This window comes from Microcebus murinus, chromosome 6 (genome assembly GCF_040939455.1).
Source record: "Microcebus murinus isolate Inina chromosome 6, M.murinus_Inina_mat1.0, whole genome shotgun sequence".
NCBI lineage: Eukaryota > Metazoa > Chordata > Mammalia > Primates > Cheirogaleidae > Microcebus > Microcebus murinus.
In genome coordinates this window covers 82,120,070-82,140,527 of record NC_134109.1, presented here as the reverse complement: position 1 = coordinate 82,140,527, position 20,458 = coordinate 82,120,070, and the positions used below count along the sequence as shown (strand labels likewise).

The 20,458-nt window shown below is 39.8% G+C and overlaps 1 protein-coding gene across 3 annotated transcripts in view; it reads left to right on the top strand.

The window, feature by feature from the left end:
- The first annotated feature begins 529 nt into the window (after positions 1-529).
- Positions 530-20,458, top strand: part of UBR1 (ubiquitin protein ligase E3 component n-recognin 1) — a 133,396-nt gene continuing 113,467 nt past the window's right edge. For 2 of the 3 annotated variants that reach the window (XM_076004287.1, XM_076004286.1), the window contains exons 1-3: positions 530-645; positions 5,564-5,671; positions 10,693-11,184. In XM_076004287.1, the coding sequence (XP_075860402.1) occupies positions 11,104-11,184 (81 nt within the window). In that variant the 5' untranslated portion in view covers positions 530-645; positions 5,564-5,671; positions 10,693-11,103. Of the gene's footprint in view, positions 646-5,563; positions 5,672-10,643; positions 11,185-20,458 lie in introns of those variants that run through there. The other variant, XM_020285980.2, reaches the window with a different exon arrangement.

Sequence of the window (20,458 nt, the reverse complement as noted above, 5' to 3'; positions counted from 1 at the left end):
CCTGTTGTTTCTTAAAGCTGAGTAGTACTCCATGGTATACATATACCACATTTTATTAATCCACTCATGAATTGATGGGCACTTGGGTTGTTTCCATAGCTTTGCAGTTGTGAATTGTGCTGCTATAAACATTCGAGTGCAGGTGTCTTTTTCATAAAGTGACTTTTAATCTTTTCGGTAGATGCCCAGTAGTGGAATTGCTGGATCAAATGGTAGATCTACTTATATCGCTTTGAGGAAGTTCAAGTCATAACAGTCTATACTGCGGAGCCAGGAGTTTTTCCTCATTAAACAGAGGAAGACATGGAGGCCTGGACAGCACGACCTGCTTACGGTGAACTCGGAAGTTCGTGCTGGAAAAAGGACACGCAGCCTTCTTCGCCAACTTGCCCAGCCTTCAGGGCGAGCGTTTCTTTGCAGAAGCCCGGGAGAGTCAGCCGCATTCCGGGAACGGGGCGGGGTATCCGAGAGCGGACCCCGCCCCCCGACGCTGGCCACGCCCCTCTCGAGGCCCCGCCGGCTCAGGGGCGGCGCGGTTTCCATGCGGACGGTGAGAACGCTCAGAGGTTTCTCTCCTATGGCTCCCGTCACGCCCATGATGTGATGATAGGCCGCCTACTCGGGATGTGAGAGGAGCCGGTGCTGGTGAGCTGCAATTCGAGGAACGGGATCCCAGGGTGGCGGCTGGCGTGGGGGTGGTTCTGGGCGGCCAGGAAAAGGAGAGGCAGAGTCTCGAAAGGACCGCAAGGCAAAAAGCCAGGCTCCAAAAACTGGAAGGATTTAGGGTTGGACATTAATGCTTAGGGTCAGGGGCGGGAGGTGAGTGGGGCAGAGAGGGCAGAGTCAGGAACAGGAAGAAGACCACGGAATTGGGCGAGACTCAGCAGAGGCTGAACTTGTGCATAACGTCTCCCCTCAGGCCGGAAGCAGGTGCTCTGGCTAAACAGCAGTCCTCTTTGCTCCACCGAGGCACTGCAGGTAGGTGAGCTCGCCTCTCAGCCCCACTGTCGATGGGATTAGGGCATCCCCATTGGGGAAACTAGTGACTTTAATTTTTTAATATTTTTATTTTACTCAAAAATATAGCCATAGCATATTTAGTTTAAGGGAGTATTTCAACAAATTTGCCACTAAAAAAAAAAATGTTTACTATGAAGAAATTGTCTCAAGTGTTTCCCATTCACTTTCTAGAGGAGTCTTTTCAATGCTGAGGATCACTCTTTTGTTACTGACCTCCATATATTCCTTGACCTGCTCATGGTGATAGCTGTGGGCTTTCAGAATTAAATGGTAACTACTGACTCCCATAAAGAAAAACAGGGAACTAGCACTCTTTTACAACCACCACAAGAAATGCTGTAAGGACCATCTTCATTCATACTTTACCCAGACCCCATCCTCTCAAAACAGTTGTATCAGAGTTGACCTTGGTGTGACTGTAATTTCTGTTTAGAGTGGAGCTGAATTCTACTCTGAGTTCTGACTGTATAGCTAAATAATAATCATATTATAGAAAAAAGGATAAGCAAACTTTTTCTGTAAAGGGCCAGATAGTTTGTGTTTTGGGCTTTGTGGGCCATCTGGTCCCTATTACAAGTACTCAGCTCTTCATTGCACTGAGAGAGCAGTGATAGTAGTATTCCAATAAAACTTTATTTATAGATACTGAAATTTGAATTTCAAATAACTGTCTCGAGTCACACAATATTATTTTGATTCTTTCAACCATTTTAAAATGTAAAACTATTCTTAGTTGAGGGAAGTCCAAAAGCCAGCCAAATTTGTCAACACCTGGATAAGCTATTAGCAGGTTATTGCCTAAAATCCCTATTTTGTCGTCAAATTACTGTGAACAGCTGCTGGGCAAAAAGGTATATTTTATTACTCAGATGATTATATTCAAAGTTATTTTGAACTTCATAAAACTGATATCTGAAATGCAGTATTTTGGGACCCAATTATTCAAACACTACTAGATCCACTAAGGAAAAGCTTACAGTGAACATAGAAGAAAAAAATTTTAACACTTTATTGGTTTTTTTCTTTCTTTTTTTTATTTTTTGATACAGTCTCACTCTGTTACCCAGGCTAGAGTATAGTGGCATGATCATAGCTAACTGTAACCTCCAACGCTTGGGCTCAGTGATCCGCCTGCCTCAGCTCACTACAGGTGTGCACCACCATACCTAGCTAATTTTTAAATTTTTTTGTAGACACAGGGTCTCACTATGTTGCCTAGGCTGCTCTTGAACTCTTAGCCTCAAGAGATCCTCTTTCCTCAGCCTCCCAAAATGCTAAGATCATAGGCATGAACCACTGTACCCACCCATAATAATTTATTCTTAATAGTTACTGAAAATTTTAGTATCACCAGCCAATACAAATACACACACACAAAAAAAAACCCCACACACATCACCCTGATTTGTGTTAATAAAATATAGGATAAGAACATTGTAATTCAAGATTAATTATCTTCAATTTTGAAGCATCTTTAATGTTTTGTGTCCCCCAAAATTTATATATTGAAATCCTAGCCCCAAGATGACGATGTTAGGAGGTGGGCCTTTGGGAGGTGATTAGGCCATGAGGGATGGGATTAGTGCCTTTATAGAAGAGGCCACAGAAAGCTGCCTTGCCCCTTCCACCACGTGAAAACACTGCTAGAAGGTGCTGTCTCTGAGCCAGAAAGCTGGCCCTCACCAGACACTGAATTTGCCTTGATCTTGGACTTCCTAGTCTTAAGAACTATGATAAATAAATTCTGTTTATAAGGTATCCAGTTTATGGCATTTTGTTATAGGAGCCCTAACAGTTGGTTTCTTGGGAAATTGGATACCTGGGCAAAGATTATATAGTTGACCCTTGAACAATACAGATTTGAACTATGAGGGTGCACTTATACATAGATTTTATTCTGACCAAGCGCAGATCAAAAATACCGTATTCACAGGAAACCCAAGTATATAGAAGGCCAACTTCTCCTGTATTTGGGTTCTGCAGGGCCAAATGTGGGCTTGAGTATGCATGAGTTTTGGTATACTAGGGGAGGGGAGTTCTGGAACCAATCTCCCGAGTATATCCAGAAAGGACTGTGTGTATTAAGTGACATGACATAAAATAAAATAAATTATAATATCCTTGCTTCATGGTTATTATAGGTTCTGGTATAATGTCATAGGATTAAACTATATCATTCAGTTTAAATAGTTTTGCTGGTTTTTCATTACTGTGACAAAAAGTGTGTGTGTGTGAGTCAATTTATGACAGGAACACTGGCTATTTGAATAAATTCACCCAATTGCGTCTTGTCTTTTTTTTAATACCATCTGAAAATAATGAATGAATATCACGTTTCTTGTTTCTTCTTTCTTCCTTATACTTAGAGCTTATCTCCTCTATTTCCACTAATTTTCCTTTCTTCCCTTCACTTTCTTCTGTTCATTTTCCTTCTCCTTACTTTGTCTCATGCCTGGAAGGGCATTAGACTCTTCTATATCTCAACTCTACTTGCACTTCCACAGAAATCACAAGTCCTTGCTTTCTTCATGCCTTCTCTCCATTTCATTCATTGATTTCTTCTTTTGTTTTTTTCCTCTTCCAAAATTACAATAAGATGAGAACAATTAACTTGTGTTTTTATTTTTTTTCATTCTAAACCTTCAGTTGTGGTATTAATGAAACAATCGGGCAGTTCTGGAAATTTTAGTTTAAGGTAGCACATCTATCTAAATTTTAGTCCTTTCCTTTCCTTTTCCTTTCCCTTTCCTTTCCTTTTTTCTTTTCCTCCCCTCCCCTCCCTTCCCTTCCTCTTCTCTCCTCTCCTCTCTTTTCTTTTCTTTCTCAGAGTCTCACTTTGTTGCCCAGGCTAGAGTGAATGCCATGGCATCAGCCTAGCTCACACTCCTGGGCTCAAGCAATCCTCCTGCCTCAGCCCCCCGAGTAGCTGGGACTACAGGCATTTGCCACCATGCCCAGCTAATTTTTTCTATATATATTAGTTGGCCAATTAATTTCTTTCTATTTATAGTAGAGACAGGTCTTGCTTTTGCTCAGGCTAGTTTAGAACTCCTGACCTTGAGCAATCCGCCTGCCTCGGCCTCCCAGAGTGCTAGGATTACAGGCGTGATCCACCGTGCCTGGCCAAAATTGTAGTCTTTTCTAAGTCTCCTTACTTCTTTATCCTTATGATTAACCCTTATGATTAACGCCACCTAGCTAGGTCCTTTGGGTCTTTGTGCTCTTTTACTACTTTATTAATAGAGTTTCTATCACCACCCTCCCTTTGTCATTATCTCTCCTCCAGGATACCATTTGGTTTTAGGTTGAAACCTCGCTTTTCAGGCAGTGTAGCTAAGAACCTCAGACAGACCTAGGTTGAAACAAGTATTGCCATTTATTAGCTGTATGACTAGGCAAATCTTTAACCTCCCTGACTCACTGCTATCTTACCTCTAAAATGGAGACTAATAGTCTCTGCTTCCCAAGGTTATTTAAAGGAGATGATGCATTGGGGGTTAATGATTTTCTTATGGGCTGTCTGCCTAAGCCCTTTCCATCTCCATCAGCTCATCATCTGCTTAGATTTGTCATTCCCCACATCTCTCAAAAGCTTAAGCTCCTCTTATGTCCTCTGTCATCCTCTTCCTGAGTCCCCAAACTTCTTTTTGTTGTTACATCACCAGTTCCCACATACAGACCTTCATGTTTGGGCCATAAATTATTTATCTCCTTGGAATAGGTTAACACAGAATACCTTGAGAATAATTCAATTACATTATAATTTTCCTGACCCAATACAATATTACTATCCCCACCAGTACTACCTCTCTGTTACTTGCTATTTTTTAAACAGATGAGTATTAACTAATTTAATAAATTAAATATTTATAATGACCTTACATTTGTATGGCACTTCATAATTGACAAAGTCATTTCACATTTTCTTATTTATTCTTATAACCTACTTACCAGGTAAATTTTATTATCACAGTTACAGATGAGAAAATTGAGGTTCAGAGATTTTAAGTGACTTGACTTTGCAGTAGGAGGTAGTGAAATCAGGATTCAAACCCCAGGTATTTTGGACTCTATCACACAGCCTACTAAGAGTGTAGGCAAAACTGAAGGTAAGATTTGTCTTTGGCTTTTGTAGCTGCCTTTTCCCCACCTTTTCCCCTCACCATTCTCATCTGTGGTGGCAACTATGATGTGCCACCCAGAAACCCCTTCAGGAATGAAGAATTTACTTCCCCAGCTGCTCAGAGTGCTGCCAACAAAGAGCCATTAGGAATTGCCTCGGCTGAAGATGGCTGCCTTGCTCAAGATGACCCTTCTTGCCAGGGCTGCCCACATCTAATGATTGATCAACATAAGGGTGTAAAAACATTTCCTCCTGGTCCCAACTAGGGCTAACTCTGAAAGAGGGTTGGTTAAGATTCAGATTGCATTGCAGCTCAGTTTCTCTCTCAGCCCAATCATGTTTCTGTTCCTTTACTCACCTTCCACAGCTGTTGATCCCAAGAACACTCTGTAATAAATCTTTTCCATGCTAATGTTTCAGAGTCAGCTTCTTGTAAAACTCAGCCTCCAACCCATGATGTCTGCAATTCCAAAGACCAACCCATGATGTCTGCAATTCAGGATCAGTTAAACTAATCTCTACTTAAAGGTAATCTGATAAGAGGTTATCCTCCCAGACATACTTTTCATTTTAATAAGGTCTCAAGTTGAAAATTCTAAGACCCCTAGGAAGAAGCCTCTAATAATGAAATAAGTATGGCAAGTACTACCTTCTATTCTGGCTATGGAAGTTGTTGTAGGAATCAATGCATATTTTGCAAGTTGATTTTTTAAGGGCTTATTTTAATAACCATTTATACATTTCAATGACAGTAATGTAAATCTTGGTATTTTTAGTCTTTTCGGAGGTCCCCTCCCCACCCCCAAATATTGAGCATCCTTGTTATGGTAGGCAGCTACTGTGTGGATACAAAGCTTAGAGTGCCTGCTCTCAAGAAGCTCATAGTCTAGCAGGGTCAACAGATATCTAAATAATTAACCCTAATGCCACATGGTAAGTACTAGGTCAGAACCATTTAAAGTGCGATGAGAACACGGAGCAATTCTGAGTGTTGGAGAATGGGAGAAGAAAACTCAGAATCATATATAAACTTAGCCCTGAACAATAAGCAGGTATCCCTTTATAGAAAGAGGTGTTGTGAAGGGGAAGAGGGACACTCTAGACCAAAGAACTAAGCTATGCAAAAGCACAGAGGTATGAGACTGGATGGTGTTATTTGGAAAATACAGTGTGGATAAAGTTTAAGGTGAGGGGTGGCAAGGGAGGTTAGACTGACAAAAATAATTTCAAGCCAGATTGAGAAGAGCTTTGAATGCCATGTTTAAGGGTTAGGTTTTATCCTAGGGCAGTGGTCCACCATATGTAGGTAAAAGAGTTACATGGGCCAGGCACAGTGGCTCACGCCTGTAATCCTAGCACTCTAGGAGGCCGAGGCGGGCAGATTGCTCAAGGTCAGGAGTTCAAAACCAGCCTGAGCAAGAGTGAGTCCCTGTCTCTACTATAAATAGAAAGAAATTAATTGGCCAACTAATATATATAGAAAAATTAGCCAGGCATGGTGTTCTATGCCTTGTAGTCCCAGCTACTCGGGAGGCTGAGGCAGGAGGATTGCTTGAGGCCAGGAGTTTGAGGTTGCTGTGAGCTAGGCTGACGCCATGGCACTCACTCTGGCCTGGGCAACAAAGCAAGACTGTCTCAAAAAAAAAAAAAAAAAAAAAAAAAAAAAAAGAGTTACATGACCAGATTTATATTTAAAAATAATTCTGGCAGGAAAATAGAAGATGAATATGAGCAAGAGAATGGAAACAGGGAAACCAATAGGAAGGCTGCTCTTCTCTAATCTGGATGAGAAATACCAAGGATTTGTACCAGACAGGAAGAATACAGATAGGGACTGCTATTATCCCACACAAAAATATCATCCCAGAGAAGGACACCCAGGTCTTCTCAATTGTGATTACTCATTAGTATTACTTGGGAGGGGTTTACAAACAGCAACTAATACCCAGGCCCCACCCCTTTCTAATTTAATCAAAATCACTAGAGTGAGGCCTAGTATTGGAATTTTTAAAAAGTTCTCAGGCAGGCCGGGCGCGGTGGCTCACGCCTGTAATCCTAGCTCTCTGGGAGGCCGAGGCGGGCGGATTGCTCGAGGTCAGGAGTTCGAATCCAGCCTGAGCAAGAGTGAGACCCTGTCTCTACTATAAATAGAAAGAAATTAATTGGCCAACTAATATATATATACAAAAAATTAGCCGGGCATGGTGGCGAATGCCTGTAGTCCCAGCTACTTGGGAGGCTGAGGCAGGAGGATTGCTTGAGCCAGGAGTTTGAGGTTGCTGTGAGCTAGACTGACACCACGGCACTCACTCTAGCCTGGGCAATAAAGTGAGACTCTGTCTCAAAAAAAAAAAAAAAAAAAAAAAAAAAAGTTCTCAGGCAATCCTAATGTATGGTCAGGATTGAAAACCTCCGGAACAATCTATAAACGAGGATTCGAAGGAAAACAGTTCTAAGCATGGCAGCCCTAACTGACTATATCTTAATGTGTCAAGAAAGCTAATTAATATATGTTAGTTGTTAATAATGATTCAAAATATATCATGGCATCTACAAAATGACCTTGTAGCTTGTTTACTCAAAAAAGCTACTGTGAACTGAAGGTAATTGAAAAAACAATTATATCTTTAGATAAGAATCAAATGCATAATCCTGCTCTAAACACACAACACTTTGGTCTAGATCAGAAAAAACAATGATAATTGACAAGTTTATATCTATTTTTTCTGTTTCATGTCCTATGCAATGTCTAATATATATGCACTAGGATGTTGAAATGTGTGCTAGATATGTGATATTTTTGTTTACTTAACGATAGACATACTACAACATACAAGGTGGTAAGAGAAACTTAAATTAATAAAGGGGGCTTGTTCTTATGTCCCTATTAGAATCATTACCATTTGTAAGTTATTTTATGGTTAAATAAAAGAGAAAATGACTATGTAACCACTATGGGATAAATCAATCAAGGCAAGTTTGAATAATATCAAATCCATTCTTTATGTCTACTTTAAACATATAGAATAGATGAAGAAACAATCATACAGGCTGTCAGCTTTCACTTTCCTATGATACAAATGCTACTCTGCTACCTCTGCTATAAGGCATAAATCCACAAGTCTAAAGAAAAATGCAGAGAACTAACACCCTCATCAAAAATTAGCAAAAGCACTCAGCTCAGCAAGGAAACTAAAAATTACCAGAAAAAACTTTTGGTCACATCTTCTTTTAATATTTAAAAAGTTAGCCTTTATTTCTTAAGCTGGTGGTAGATTTACTGGTATTCATTATATTGTTATTCTTTACATGTTACATGCAATCTTTAGTACTTAAATATTTGGCACCAAATTCTGAGAAAAATTTAATCAGAAAGTATCATAAATGTATACTCTATTGTCTTCATTAAAATATGAAAAATATTAAAACATGCATCCTCTTTGATTTGTTATTTTTACTTAGAGTAATTTATCCTAGGAAAAATGTGGATATGTACAGAGATTTACCAATAAGTCTGTTTATTAAAGCAAATTTTATAATAAAGGGAAAATTAGAAACTACAGTAAATGTTCCACAATAGGAGTCTTTAGAAAAAAAACACATATTTTTACACAGATAATACATACATAACTAGAAAATATAAACCAGAAAATAGAAATTTCCACAATTATGCAAGCCAGGGATAATAAAAATAATAATTGGTGATTCATATTTTTTATTAAATATATTTAATATAAAATAGGTGCATTTTTTGTCTTACAAAAATAGAATCATACTGTTTTAGTAACTTGATTTTTTCCACCAAACAATATATTCTGACTGTCTTCCTAAGTCAATAAAAATAACCTACAAAACTTAAGTGGTTTTCAAATATTATGGTTTCAGGATCACTTTATAGTCTTAAAAATTATTGGGGGCCTTGAAGATCTTCTTTATATGTGCTTTATATCTATATATATTTACTGTGTTAGAAATTAAAACTGAGAAAATATAAAAACATTTATCAATTCTTTCAAAATGATAAACCCAATAAATGTTAACCTAAACATTTTGAAATAAAAATTCCTTCCCAAAACAAATATTGAAAAGTGTAACAATGTTTTACTTTTTTGCAAATCTCTTTAATGTCTGGCTTAGTAAAAGTCGGCTGGGTTCTCATATCTGCTTCTGGAGGTAGTCAAGCTCTTCCAGAGCTCAGCTGGATGGATCTATTTTAGCCAGGGAGGTTGTGACTAAGAGCTGCCTTTTTGCAAGGAACTACCAGTCAAGAAGAGCCTCTGTCCACAGGAATTCTGACCTCCATGTCCCTTCAAACTACCTCAAGCGCCCCTCCATAATTTTTATATTACTATAAAAATAGTTTTCCCCTCAAAGACTTGGTAACTCTCAGGGGACTGTGGACCACACTTTGTTTTTTTTTTTTTGAGACAGAGTCTCACTCTGTTGCCGGGGCTAGAGTGCCATGGTGTCAGCCTAGCTCATAGCAACCTCAAACTCCTGGGCTCAAGTGATCCTCCTGCCTTAGCCTCCCAAGTAGCTGGGAGTACAGGCATGTGCCACCATGCCAGGCTAATTTTTTGTATATATTTTTAGTTGGCCAATTAATTTCTTTCTAATTTTTAGTAGAGATGGGGTCTTGCTCTTGCTCAGGCAGGTTTCGAACTCCTGACCTCGAGTGATCCTCCTGCCTCAGCCTCCCAGAGAGCTAGGATTACAGGCGTGAGCCACCGCGGGGCCTGGACCACACTTTGGACAATTAGTTTTGTACATTTTTACTGGCTGCAGACTATTATATTGTATGGCTAACAGTATATTTAGCCAATGTTCTTTACTGATGGGCATTTAAATTGTTTCCAGGTTTCCTCCATTACCAATAATCATGTACTTAATAGTTTGCTTGCATCTTGAATTATTTTTCCAGGATAAAGTCTTTAAAAATGGAATTGCTGGCCAAAGAATATGCATTTTTAAAAAAGAGCATGCTGAATATTGCCATATTGCTTTCCAAGAGGTTTACCAATTTACACTTGCATTTTACATAATATGATTATCCTTCCAGGTTCTCACCAAGCTGATTTTCTTTTAAAAAGTTGCCAAATTTACAAGCAATAAATGGTATCCAATTTTGTTTAATTTGCATTTCTTTGCTTACTAGTTAGGTTTTTCCATATATTTATAAAAATTGGTGAGTCGTATGTGTTTTCTACTGGAATAGAAAATAGTCTTTGGGATTTTATCTTTTGATCGGTCATGCGTATTGCAGACATTAATTCTTTACAGTTCTTATTTACCTTTTAACTTTGTGTAGCTTTTTCTCAATTTATCTTGTTCAAGAGCTACATGGTATTTCATAAAGCGGATGTACCATGATTTATTTTTTATTCCCTCTACAAGATGATGAATGACCAGGTTTCCAATTTTTCGTTATTTCCCCACCCCCACCCCAAAACAAGGCTGGGCCCCGAGCTTTTTTGTAGGCATGTAAAAGTGCCCAAGGGGTAGACTCCTAAAGATGGAAGATCTGTGAATTCTTTTTTTTCATTTTGTAGGCTCTGTGTAACCACAACAGGGACGTCGGGAGACAAAGCACGCGAAGGCCAACAATCGGCCAGCCAAGACAGGTTCCTGCTTAGCCCCTGACCATTTTCTTACTTTCATAATGGACGCTGGATTTATTTTTTACCTCGTAGATACAACAGTTCTCAGCACCAAACCCAGATATACAAACAGTCAGCCACCAAGCACTACGCTTAATAACGTAGAAGAAAAAAACCCTCCATCCCCTTCAGGTCGTGACGGTGGCTTCCGGGAAGCGGACCGGAAGCCATTCCTCGATTCTGCGTCAAACCCGACCTCAGGGGCCGTCGTAAAAGTGTCGTCCCTCGTCTCTCCGACTGGCCACAGGTTTCCGCTCGCCTCAGGCCGGGGGTCGGGAACTGCAGGCGTCAGTTTCCCTCAAGATGGCCGACGAGGAGGCCGCGGGTGCGGAGAGGATGGAAGTCAGCACCGAGTTGCCACAGACCCCTCAGCGACTAGCGTCTGTAAGTCCCTGTGGGCAAGTTCCTTTTGTCCTCCTCCCAGTCCCTCCCTGCCTCGGGCAGGAGGATGTGGGGCTTCACCCTTATGGCGGCTGTGGGGAGAGGGAGTTACATGGATTGATCTGGGAAGAAGCCGCCGAATGAAAAGTTAGTCGTAGCCCACATTTCCGCAAGCCAAGTCTAAGGAATATCATGTCTTTGTCATGTATTAGTCTTGACAAACTCAAGCATGCATGTCTCTGTCCTGAAGTAGAAAGAACCAGTGATGTTATTAGGTGGTTTGATGTGAGGGCTGAGGCGGGATTGGAGGAAGAGCCATTTTCCGGTAGACGAAGTGCTAACCCCTCTGATGACAGGCTTTCAGGACGCGGCAGCTGGTATTGTATTGCATAGTTAGCAGCTGGTATTGTATTGCATAGACGTTGTAGTGGCTGGGAATGCTGCCACTGTCAAGTCCTGTCAAGATGTGAAGTATAGGAATTGTTGTCCTTCGATATAGCGTCTTGAAAACCCCACACACAATCCTTAGTGGAGAAACCCGTCACCTGTCGCTGCTTTTTATTTATTTTTTTTTTTTATTTTTTTTTATTTTTTCAGTGCACCATAGAGAATGGTATGTCGCTGCTTTTTAAAGGTGAAGAAAGGCATGCCTAGAAATTTCGAGTCAGATCACTACCATTAATATCGGAAACTGTACTTTGCTCTCGTACTTTGAAAAAATGGTGAGGCAGAGATAGTGATCAAATTTCAGTCAGTAGTCTAGCTATGGGGAGAAAGCTGAGGAGGGTGAGAGGTAGGGAACAGTGTTAGGGGAATGTTCTGGATGCCCCCAGGCATCTAGCAGGGAGATATATAGGAAATATTCAAATAAATATCACTGCATGATGTTCTATCAACTTGTTTTTATAGCTGTATATAGAAAAACATGGGATGTATACCTCTTTCTGAAGTTTCTTTGGTTTGTAGTTTTAATAAAAGCGTTTTTGAAGTATTTTAACCCTCCAGAAACTTGAGCATTGTTTTATGATAGAACACAGTAAGCTACTGAATGATTCAACTCCAGAGACTGGAGAGACTGGTTAGGAGATAGAAACCCTGTAGGGAGGGAGTTGGAATAATGGTTTTGCCACTGTGTCAATGCATGCAATCCTCCTCCATCCCAAATAGCAGTTCAAACTCACTTCAGTACTAACAGTGAAGGAGGAAACATCTGTTTGAGATGATAAGGAATGAGAAGATAGGACAAATTTAGCAGGAGCTGAAACATCTGGTCTTAATGGTAGCTTGTGTGTTTTACATGTTAGAAGTAGTGGAGAAATTGTGTGTTGAGGTTAGAAGAGTTGTAGTTTCCCATCTGAAGATGACTAATGTTTATCTAAAATATTTGATACAGTAATTTATTTCAGATGATACTGTAAAAATCTCCTTATTCTGGATTCCATTAATTTGGAATTGGAGATAATGGTACAGGGATTGAGCTAGAGTTTATGTGGCAACTGTTTACTTTTTACTTCAGGAAATATTAGATTTATTTGGGCAGGGCTTTGGGTTTTGTAAAGTAGTAGACAGTGTAATATAGCTTCAGGGAACTCACAGTCTAGTGACACAGATAATATAAGTGCTTAAAGAATTTTAATTCAAGGCAGGGTAAATAGATGAAGACCTTTGACTGTTAAACCTACTAACCACTTTTTTGGCTTGCATCTCTCTTCTGAAGACCCTACAGATCATTCTATCTTTCTTTTCTTTTTAAAGCTACAGTCTTCAATTTTATTCTGGCAGTGGACTAAGATACTGGCTTCTCAGTTTACTACTTCTTTGCTGTTAAGCAAAGCAAGCTCAGTTGGGTTTTTATCACCACCATCTGAATGATTTGCATTTTAAATCACCATCGGACACAGGGCAAAACAAAAATAAATAATATGGGACAGTTACAGAGATTTAAGATATCTTACCAGTTCGATTAGAGTCTTATCTCTGGTTATAGTTTCTGATTTCCTTAAATCTTAACTTTCTTCTTAGACCCTAGGTCATTTTTCTGTCATATTGCTATCAGCATGCATGAAGGCTGTCACATTCCTAACATTACCTAACATGCAATTACAGTGAAATAATAGGTATGAATTACTGGACATTTATAAAAGCCATTATTTGAGAATCACCAGGGGAACTGATTCTGTAGGTCTGGGGTAAGATCCAAGAATCTGCATTTTCACAAGCATGCAATCTTCCTTTGCCCCCAACAACAGTTCACAATTCACTACTGATAGTGAAAGAGGAAGATCTATATGAGATGGTACCAGACTGAGAAGATAGGACAAGTTTAGAAGCAGCTGAAACATCTCATCTTAATGGTAGCTTGCATTTTTTACACGGTAGATGGAGTGGGGAGACTATGTGCTGATGTCAGACACACACACAGAGAACTAGAACAGGAATGATTGAATTTCAGGGGTAGAAGATGGAAGAAGAACTGAGTAAGGACCTGGAAAGCCAAGCAGGTAGGAAGTGAGAGTAGTGCAGTGTCGTAGGGTGTAGTTTTGAGGAAAGGGTGGTTTATTGGGTCCATGTTTTTTTTTAATATTTTTATTTATTTTTGAGACAGAGTCTCGCTTTCTTGCCCAGGCTAGAGTGAGTGCTGTGGCGTCAGCCTAGCTCACAGCAACCTCAAACTCCTGGGCTCAAGCAATCCTCCTGCCTCAGCCTGCCGAGTAGCTGGGACTACAGGCATGCGCCACCATGCCCAGCTAATTTTTTCTATATATATTAGTTGGCCAATTAATTTCTTTCTATTTATAGTAGAGACGGGGATTAGGCATGAGAGAAAAGGGAAAAAACAGATGATCTCTGGATCCCTAATTTTTGCCTCAAGTATTCATCACAGCAGTTGTGTCATATACTGAGAAGAAGGACCAGGTTTTAGGAGGGGAAAGGAGGAAGACAGATCAAGAGTTTTGTTATCCCTGTGTCAGTAGATGACACCTCTAATAACTCTTGGACACAACTGTTTGTCTTCACTTCACCTCTGTAGTCCAGGCCTCTCTATTTGTTGCCTGGGTAACTGCAGTGACCTCTTAACTGATCTCTTTGCTTCCACTTTTGCCCTTTTCCAGTCCATTCTCTGTGGAGCATCCACAGTACTCTTTTTAAATCCAATCATGTCAGTCTCCTGCCTAAATACTTCAGTAGCTTCCCATTGTACTTGGAATAAAGTCTAAACTCATTACAAGCCCTTCAAGACTAGGCGAGGCCCAGCCCCTATATCTCTACCACATTTCCTGTTACTTTCTCCTCACTCATTTTGGCCTGTTACTTTCTAAAACAAGTCCAGGAGCCTGCACATGAGTGAGACCCCATCTCTACAAAAAAGTAGAACAATTAGCTGGGTGTAGTGGTGTGCTTTAGTCTCAGCTACTCAAGAAGGAGGCTGAGGCAGGAGGATTGCTTGAGCCCAGTTTGAGTTTGAAGTTGCAATGAGATATTATTATACCTCTACACTCTAGCCCTAGGTGACAGAGCAAGACCCTGTCTCAAAAAATAAACAAATAAAAAAAGGAAGCCGAGGCTGTATCTTGCTTCATAGTCTATACTTTTGCTTGCTGTTCCCTTTTCCTATAGTGTTTTTTCTTTGCTTTTTCTTGAAACATACCCTGTCTAAAAGATGGGTTCCTCTTATACTCTGTCAAAGCACCCTGTTTATTTCTTCTACCGTACTTATTACAATCTGTAATTACTGTATTTATATACTTACTGAAATGTCTGTCTTTCCCTTCAAAATGTAAGTTCCATGAAGGCGAGGGTCATGTGTGACTTGATTTGTTCATTGATGTATCTTGGTATGTGTTTGATACAGAGGACACATTCTTAAACAATTGAATAACTGAGGATCAACATCAGTAATTTATTTTAGCAAGGTTTGTAATGATTTAGGGGATGAAGTTTGTGAATGGAGGAAGGAAGGAGAGATTGAAGGGGCACGTTAGGGCAATGGTTAACCTTGGAGTCTAGCCTGAATAGGCTAGAGGTTAGAAAAGCCAAAACATGAATTCTGGGGGAGAATTGGTGGGATTTTAGATATTAAAAGTCATGAGGTTGATTTAAGTGGAAGGAGTGAATGTTATGGTCAGAAAGGGGAATTTTAGTTTGATTTTAAATTTTAAATTTTAATTTTAGTACATGGGGGCACATCAGGTTTTCATGATGGTAGAGCCAGGTTAAAATGCTCCTCTTATGTGTTCCTATAGCATCCTTTCCATACTCCAGCTATACTCTACATTGTCTGTTTACTGCCTCTCTTTCCTTCTAGGCAGTAAACTCCTTGAGACCATGAAATGTTTCTTGTTCACAGCTGTATCTCCAGTACCTAGCACATTGCTTCAAAATTTTTATTGAGTGAATGAAGAGACACTATCCGAAGTACAGTAGAGGTGATGGTAATAGGAGTTGAGGGAGTTAAGATATATTAACATTGAGACTTAATTTACATACAATAAAATGCATCTGGTCAGGCACCATGTCTGTAATCCTAGCACTTTGGGAGGCGAAGATGGGAGGATTGCTTGAGCCCAGGCGTTCAAGACTAGCCTGAGCAACTTAGCGAGACCAGGTCTCTACAAAAAATATTAAAAAATTAGCCAAGCATGGTGGTGCTTGCCTGTAGTTCCAACTACTCAAGAGGCTGAGACAGGAGAATCCCTTGAGACTGGGAGTTTGAGGTTGCAATGAGCTATGATGATGCCAGGGCACTCTAGCCTGAGTAATAGAGCCAGACCCTGTCTTTTTTTTTTTTTTTTTTTTTTTTTTAATACATCCATTTTAAGCATTTGCTGGAAAATTTTTAAAAAAAACATATACTTTTGTAACTACCACCAAATCAGGATATAGGACATTTCCATTATTCCCCAAAGTTGTTTTGTATCCAAACTTTTTTTTTTTAAGTTTAATATTGATATGCTTATGCAATAATAATTATAGAAATCAAGAAAAAAATTATCCACATCTTATATGTGTAGGGGATCTTTAAAAGATAACATAATTTTTTGATGGGTGACTTTATTCTTTTTATTTTATTTTTTTTGAGACAGAGTCTCACTGTGTTGCCTGGGCTAGAGTGCCATGGCGTCAGCCTAGCTCACAGCAACCTCAAACTCCTGGGCTCAAGCCATCCTACTTCCTCAGCCTCCCAAGTAGCTGGGACTACAGGCATGCACCATCATGCCCAGCTAATTTTTCTGTGTTTTTTTAGTTGGCCAATTCATTTCTTTTTTTTAGTAGAGACGGGGTCTCGCTCAGGCTGGTTTCGAATTCCTGACCTTGAGCTATCTGCCCGCCTCGGCCTCCCAGAGTGGTAGAATTACAGGCGTGAGCCACGGCGCCTGGCCTGATGGTTGACTTTAAAATACAAGTGAGAAGTTATATCTGATTTCTATTGGAGGTGATTTTCCTTAGAAATTTGGGTCTATATCATTTTAGACTAGAGCACAGCTTTCTGTAGTAAGGACACATTTTAAGTGGGAAAATTATGATGAAAACCTAGGCCTCTTGAGTCCTTGAAATGCCTTACCACCAGATTGTAGCAAGGCCTAATGTCTGTTGCTTTTCATCAACTCATAATTTCTATTGTGGGCAGTTAGGAAATTCTGATTTTCAGTACCAAATTTTATAGAGTTAGATATAAAGTTAAGTTCTAAAATCCTAGGTCAAAGTGACTAATTCAGTCCCACTACAAGTGTAAGAGGCTGGGGAAGAAACAGTAACTTTGTGTCAATGAACTGGTGCTGGAAACTGACTTCTCATGTTTAATAACAGACATTATCTTGCAAATAAAAAGGCTTTTGTCCTCAAAATTGCATAGAGAGTCTGTCTGGATAGATATGTATATAAATCAGTGATATAGATGAACCAACAAAATGCAGGCATATCTTGTTTTATTGTGCTTCACTTAATTGTGCTTTGCAGATTCTGCATTTTTTGCAAATTGAAGGTTTGTGGCAACCCTGCATCTAGAAAACATATTAGCACCATTTTTCCAATAGCATGTGCTCACTTCATATCTCTTTGTCACGTTTTGGTAATTTCTGCAATATTTCAAACTTTTTTCATTATTATATCTGTTTTGGTGATCTGTGATCAGTGATTTTTGATGAGACTGTTAGAGTTATTTTGGTACACCACAAAATGTGCCCATATAAGATGGCAACTTAATGGTGTGTGTGTTCTGACTGCTCCACCTATTCCCCTCTGTCTAGCCCTCTCCTTGGGCCTTCCTATTCTCAGAGACATGACAATATTGAAATTAGGTCAATTAATAGCTCTGTAATGGCCTCTAAGCGTCAAGTGGAAGAGTCAAACGTCTCTAAGTTTAAATCAATAGCTAGAAATGATGAAGCTTAGTGAGGAAGGCATATTGAAAGCTGAGATAGCCTGACTTGCACCAAGCAATTATCTAAGCTGTGAATGCAAAGGAAACATTCTTGAAGGAAATGAAAAGTGCCACTCCCGTCAACATCAATGATAAAGCAAATCAGCCTTCTTAATGATAAGGAGGAAGGTTTAGTGGTCTGGATAGAAGCTCAAACCAGCTATAACATTCCTTTAAGCCAAAGTCTAATCCAGAGCAAGGTCTTAACTCTATTCAATTCCATGAAGGCTGAGAGGTGAGGAAGCTGCAGAAGAAAAGCTGAAAGCTGACATAGATTGGTTCATGAGGTTTAAGGAAAGAGGTCTTTTCTATAACATAAAAGTACAAAGTGTAGCAGCAAGTGCTGATTGATGCTAGCAGATAACTGCTAAGATTGATAAAAAGGTGGTTATACTCAACACATTTTCAGTATGGATGAAATTACCTTCTATTAGAAGATGACATCTAGGACTTTCATAGCTAGAGAGGAGAAGTCAGTGCCTGGCTTCAAAGGACAGGCTGACTCTCTTAAGGAAGAATGTATCTGGTGACTTTAAGTTCAAGCCATTGCTCATTTACCATCCCCCAAATCCTAGTGCCCTTAAGAATTATGCTAAATCTACTTTGCCTGTGCTCTATAAATGGAACAAGTCCTGGATGACAGCACACCTGTTTACAAATGGTTTACTGAATATATTGATATTAAGTTCAAGAAAGATTGCTTTAAAAATATTACTGCTTAGGCCGGGTGCTGTGGCTCACGCCTGTAATCCTAGCTCTTGGGAGGCCGAGGCGGGCGGATTGCTCAAGGTCAGGAGTTCAAAACCAGCCTGAGCAAGAGCGAGACCCCGTCTCTACTATAAATAGAAAGAAATTAATTGGCCAACTGATATATATATATATATAATAAAAAAAAATTAGCCGGGCATGGTGGCGCATGCCTGTAGTCCCAGCTACTCGGGAGGCTGAGGCAGAAGGATCACTCGAGCCCAGGAGTTTGAGGTTGCTGTGAGCTAGGCTGACGCCACGGCACTCACTCTAGCCTGGACAACAAAGCGAGACTCTGTCTCAAAAAAAAAAAAAAATATTACTGCTTATTGACAGTGCACTTGGTCACCCAAGAGCTCTTCTGGAGATGTACAAAGAAATTAATGTTGTCATGCCTGCCACCACAAATCCATTCTTTAGCTGGTAGATCAAGAGTAATTTTGACTTTCAACTCTTATTATTTGAGAAATTCATTTTGTAAGGCTAGAGTTGCCATAGATAGTGATTCCTCTGATATAAATGGGCAATGTCAATTGGAAACCTTCTCGAAAGGATTCACCATTCTAGATGCAGTTAAGAACATTTGTGATTGATAGGAGGAGGTCAAAATAACCACATGAATAGGCATTTGGAAGAAATTAATTTCCAACCCTCATGGATGACTTTGAGGGGTTTAAGACTTCAGTGGAGGAAGTAACTGCAGTTGTGGTGGAAATAACCACAGAAGGTTATTGTGGTGGGAATAACCAAGAGAAGTGGAATTAGAAGTGGAGCCTGAAGATGTGCCTGAATTGCTGCAATCTCATGATAAAACTTGAATGGATGAGGAGTTACTTTTTGCTAATGAGCCAAGAGGTGGGTTCTTGAGATAGAATCTACTCCTGGTGTAGATGCTTATTGCAAGGACAGTAAAAGATTTAGCATATTACATAAACTTAGTTGATAAAAGAGTGGCAAGGTTGGAGAGAACTGACTACAATTTTGAAGGAAGTTCTGTGGGTAAAATGCTATTAAATAACATTGCATGCTACAGGGAAGCCTTTCATGAAAGGAAGAGACAATGCGGCAAACTTCATTATTATTTTAGGAAATTGCCACAGCAACGTCAACCTTTAGTAGCCACCATTCTGATCAGTCAGCAGCCATCAGCATCAAGGCAAGACCCTGTACCAGCAGCAAAAGTATTACAGTTTGCTAAAGACTCAGATGGTCATTAGCATATTTTAGTTGTAAAGTTTTTTTAATTAAAGTATGTTCATTCTTTTTATACATAATGCTATTGTGTACTTAATAGATTATATAGGATAAACATAACTTTTATATGCATTGGGAAACAAAAAAATTTGTGTGACTCACTTTATTACAATGCTTGCTCTATTTTGTTCATTTGGGACTGAACCTGCAATGTCTCCAAGGTATGCTGGTATCTTGCCTGTCCTTTCTTTGTGTGCTGGCTTTGAGGGTTACCTCAGATTCCCTTGTCGTCACTTTATCTGTTTCTTATTTTTCTTTTTTCTTTCTTTTCTTTTCTTTTCTTTTCTTTTCTTTTCTTTTCTTTTCTTTTCTTTTCTTTTCTTTTCTTTTCTTTTCTTTTCTTTTCTTTTCTTTCTTTTCTTCCCCTCCCCTCCCCTTCTTTTCTTTTCTTTTTTTTGAGACAGAGTCTTCCTCTGTTGCCTGAGCTAGAGTGCCAAGGCATCAGCCTACCTCAGAGCAACCTCAAACTCCTGGGCTAAGGCCATCCTCCTGCCTCAGGCTCCTGAAGCCTGGCTAATTTTTCTATTTTTAGTAAAGACTGGGTCTCACTCTTACTCAGGCTAGTCTCCAACTCCTGAGCTCAGGCAATCCTCCTGCCTCGGCCTCCCAGAGTGCTAGGAGCTACCACACCTGGCCATGAGCTTGGTTTCTTTCTTTTTTTTTCTTTCTTTTTTTTTTTGAGACATAGTCTCACTCTATCACCCTGGCTAGAGTGCTGTGGTGTCAGCCTACCGCAACCTCAGACTCCTGGGCTCAAGCGATCCTCCTGCCTCAGCCACCCTAGTAGCTGGGACTACAGACATGCGCCACCATGTCCGGCTAATTTTTATATTTATTTTTAGCTGGCCAATTAAT